Source organism: Pollachius pollachius, assembly GCF_949987615.1.
Source record: "Pollachius pollachius genome assembly, contig: scaffold_553, whole genome shotgun sequence".
Lineage (NCBI taxonomy): Eukaryota > Metazoa > Chordata > Actinopteri > Gadiformes > Gadidae > Pollachius > Pollachius pollachius.
This window is the reverse complement of record NW_027641381.1, coordinates 7,501-11,838: the sequence shown is the minus strand read 5'-3', so window position 1 is coordinate 11,838 and position 4,338 is coordinate 7,501. Positions and strand designations below refer to the sequence as shown.

Sequence of the window (4,338 nt, the reverse complement as noted above, 5' to 3'; positions counted from 1 at the left end):
GGGAGGGAGGGAGAGATGAGAAGAGAGAGAGAGAGAGATGAGCAGAGCTGCAGGAGAGCTCACAGGGGGAGGGGTCGAGGGAGAGGAGGAGGATGGCAGGAGAAGAAGGGGATGAAGGGGGGGAGAAGAGAGACGGTTTATAAATAACCGCAGTTGCGTAACCGTCGACGACGCTCACCGCCTGCGTCCCATGATGCTCCTGGGGCTTTGATATCCACACACACACACACTCCCAGTGCGCGCGTGTGTGCACAAGAGAGAGAGTTAATGTTAAACTAGGCAGGGAGCCGGAGTCACTCTGAGGTCCTGCTGAGTCAGCGCTAATGAATGATCCGATAGAGGCGGACTGCGGGCACACCCGGGGGGGGGCACTCCTCCTCCAGCGCGGACCCAAGGTTGTGTGTGTGTGTGTGTGTGTGTGTCTGCGTGTGTGTGTTTGGGTTCAGGGTCAAGGGGTCATACGCACACCTTTAAAACGCATGCACATAAGTCAGATGTTGTTTGGTTTTACATGCATAAAAGATATGTATAATAATATATATCAACAAACATTCTCACACAGATGCACATCATCAATTCGTCACACACGTGCGTTTCCTCACCATGTGATTTGCTAACCGTGGCCGTGTTCTTGGGAAGGAGCTGGCCGTCCCGTGGTACACACACATTGGGACCAGGGCGCTGTGCATGGTCTGCCCATGCGCAGCGGAGCAGAGAGTGCGTCTAACCCATGGCTCATGGGGCAGCCGTGGTATGTGCTGCCTCAGGCAGAGTTGTGGTCAACACTGCGGCGTACAGTGAAAGCATGTCTCTCACAATGTATGGGAGTCACTTGAATCCATAGTTACCGATTGGTGTGAAAATTACACCGGACGCTCAAGTAGAGAGCCCAAACACACACAAACACACAGACACACCGACACACACAATAACACACACACAAAGCGAAAGCATTATCATGCTATGATTCTGATTAGTATTGCCATCTGCCATTGACAATGCCTCTCTCGCACTTTAAAGGCAATGCAACAAAGCTTAATTGGTGTGGAAACAAAAATGTACATTGCCAAAGATGTAAAAGTGTTAAATAAAGGAAAAATAACATGAATTAAAATGGTAAAAGGTAGATCATTTTTATATGAGAAGTTTAATAAAATTGTTCATCTTTGTATTCTCTCTCTCTCTCTCTCTCTCCCTCCCCCTCTCTCTCTCTCTCTCTCTCCCCCCCCCCCCCCCCTCTCTCTCTCTCTCTCTCTCTCTCTGTCTCTCTCTCTCTCTCTCTCTCTCTCTCTCTCTCTCTCTCTCTCTCTCAGCCAGCGCTACTGCATGTGTAATCCGGACGTGGTGCAGCAGTTCCACAACCCGGACACCATCTTCATCCTGGCCTTCGCCATCATCCTCCTCAACACGGACATGTACAGCCCAAACATCAAGCCCGACCGCAAGATGATGCTGGAGGACTTCATACGCAACCTGAGGGGTGAGTGTGAGGAACGCCCTCCCCCAACCCCGCCCGCCACAGCAGGACTGTCCTTATCTCCCGGTCCCTCCACCCATCCCCTGGGCAGGGCAGTAGACAGGCTGGTCCCGTCCTCCTGCCTCCCAGGTGAGCGCCTGTGTTAATCTATATTCAGCCGACCCTCCTCCAGTTAATTAGAAGCATCTCTGCAGTGCCTCTCCCAGCCTGAGGCCCCTTGTGTGTGTGTGTGTGTGTGTGTGTGTGTGTGTGTGTGTGTGTGTGTGTGTGCGTGTGCGTACACAACACACCTAACAACACCCCGTCTGTTTTCCGGTTGGCCGCGCGCAGTCACATGACCGCCAGCCAACCGTGTCAATGGATTGGTTCTGACAGCTCCTTTATAATTCAACGATGTAGTTAAGAAATCAATTGAGGCTGCTAAACGCCGCCGTGTTTAGCCCGTGATAATCGTCTGTCCCACAGTCTGTATTTTTAGAGCGGTAGTCACCCGCTGCTTTCTTCTCCTTCCACACATTCGTCGCCTTGTGGCCGTTGTTCATTGAGCGGATTATTCATCTCTCCTCTCTCTCTCTCTCTCTCTCTCTCTGTGTCTCTCTCTCCTGTCTCTTTCTCGCTCTCTCTCTCTCTCTGTGTCTCTCTCTCTCTCTCTCTCTCTCTCTCTCTCCCTCTCTCTGTCCCTATCGTGCGTCACTGCATGTTGTCATACTCAACCTCACTGAAACTGAGGTGAATCGCAGTGCCACGGCAACCACCGACGCAAGGTCTGGAGAAACATCAAAGAATTCGAGAGAACGCAAGGACGGAGAGAAAGAAAGAGGGAAAGGAAAAGAAAGGAAGAAAGAAAGAAAGAAAGAAAGAAAGAAAGAAAAAGATAGAAAGGAAGAAAGAAAGAAAGGAAGGAGGAAGGGAGGTAGGGAGGGGGGGGGGAGTAAACTCAAATAATATAGGAAGGAAAGTTAACCAAGGGAGAAAGGTAAGGAAGCCGAAGAGGGCTGGAGGGAGGGAGAGTGGGAGGAGGCAGGAAGGAAGAGGGACGCTCAAGAAAGAACGCCCCGTGGGCCACTCGATCCAGTGGCGTGTGGAGGACCTCCAGGCCTGCAGACAGCCAGGTGGAGTCAGCCTCTCGCTGGACAGGCTGCTGACCGTAGGGCTGCTGACAGCTCGCCTGGGCCGGCTGCTAGAGCCACACATCCAGGGCTAGAGGAGAGAGGAGACACGGAGGGAGAGAGAAAGAAATAGCACTATTTTAAAACAAGGTTTATATGGTGCTCTACAGTGAATAACGACAGATGCTTCTAAATACAGAACACAGATCACAAAAATGCAAATAACACCCGAATAACAACAAAACAAACAAAAGATCTATTAAAAAGCCAGTCTATTAAAAAACATATTTTGATAGAGATCTTAAAAACATATCTCCTTGTCATCCCATTCCTCCATTATTCTATTCCTTTCACTCTCTCTCTCTCTCTCTCTCTCTCTCTCTCTCTCTCTCTCTTCCCCCCCGACCCTCCGGTCCTGATTGTGCCCCACTGGGCTGCCTCTGTGGTAACGGGGGGGGGGGGGGGGGGGGGCTCCTGGCTTGCGGCTCACTGAAGCCCCCCCCCCACGGTCAGGGGGGGGGGGACTGGATATGATGGAGTCAGCGTCCACCTCCGGGGGCAGCGTCCGGATGACAGGCGGACCCCCGCTGTGCTGAAAGACCACGCGCCCCCCGGCCGAGTAGACCTTGTTCCAGGGCTCTCCACACTCTTAACCTTCTCATTTGGCCAATTAACCGGCCCTCCACAGCCCCCTCCTCCCTTTGGTTCCTCTGTCTGCCTGGAGTGGAGAGAGAGAGAGAGAGAGAGAGAGAGAGAGAGAGAGAGCGAGAGAGTGAGCGAGAGAGAGAGAGAGACAGAGAGAGAGAGAGAGAGAGAGAGAGACAGACAGAGAGAGAGAGGTTGAGAGAGAGAGAGAGAATATTGTTTTGACAGAATGAATATCAATTTGGCACAGTGAGGAGATGAATATTTATCTCTGCGTTAGCGTGTATGTATCTGTGCGCGTGCACGAGTACGTCTGTGTATGTACGTGTGTACGATGTGTGTGTGTGTGTGTGTGCATGTGCTCTTGCCTGCATGTGCACACTGTGCACACATGTGTCTTTTGTGGGTGTGTGTGTTTGTGAGTGTGTGTGTGTGTGTGTGTCTGTTTGATCTGCCCCTGCCAACAGTAACTTTGCATCAGGGCCCCATAGGGGGAACACCCACCCAGGGCCCCGCGGCCCCGGCTCTAACCGGCCTGTGTCGCTGTAGGGGTGGACGACGGCGCCGACATCCCGCGGGACACGGTGGTGGGGATCTACGAGCGCATCCAGCTGCGGGAGCTGCGCTCCAACGAGGACCACGTCACCTACGTATCCAAGGTGGAGCAGTCCATCGTAGGCATGAAGACGGTGAGGCACGCACACACACGCACACGCATTCACGCACACACGCATGCACACACACACGCGCATTCATGCACACACACGCACACACACACACACATACATGCACACACGCATTCACACACACACGCACTCATGCACACACACACGCACACGCATTCACACACACACGCATTCGCGCACACACACACACGCATTCACGCACACACACACACGCACGCGCATTCACGCACACACACACACGCACACACATGTACACGCATTCCCGCACGCACAGACACACATTAAAAAAAACACATGAATGCAATAGACACAAAAAACGCAGAACGCACACAGCAGAACAGAAACAGTGCAGTTGATGAGTTCACCGTAGTGATCAGTGAGCTGGTTGATGTTTGGCTGCAGGCGTGCAGATGGCCGCAGT

At 52.5% G+C, this 4,338-nt stretch overlaps 1 protein-coding gene across 1 annotated transcript in view; it reads left to right on the top strand.

Moving 5' to 3' along the window:
* Positions 1–1,313: 1,313 nt before the first annotated feature.
* The window catches only part of LOC307091651 (IQ motif and SEC7 domain-containing protein 3-like), a gene marked incomplete at both ends in the record, with an annotated part of 10,457 nt that continues 7,432 nt past the window's right edge, over positions 1,314–4,338 (top strand). Inside the window, 2 exons of the mRNA XM_079759295.1 lie at positions 1,314–1,480; positions 3,781–3,920. Of these exons, the coding sequence (XP_079615421.1) occupies positions 1,314–1,480; positions 3,781–3,920 (307 nt within the window). The remainder of the gene's footprint in view (positions 1,481–3,780; positions 3,921–4,338) is intronic.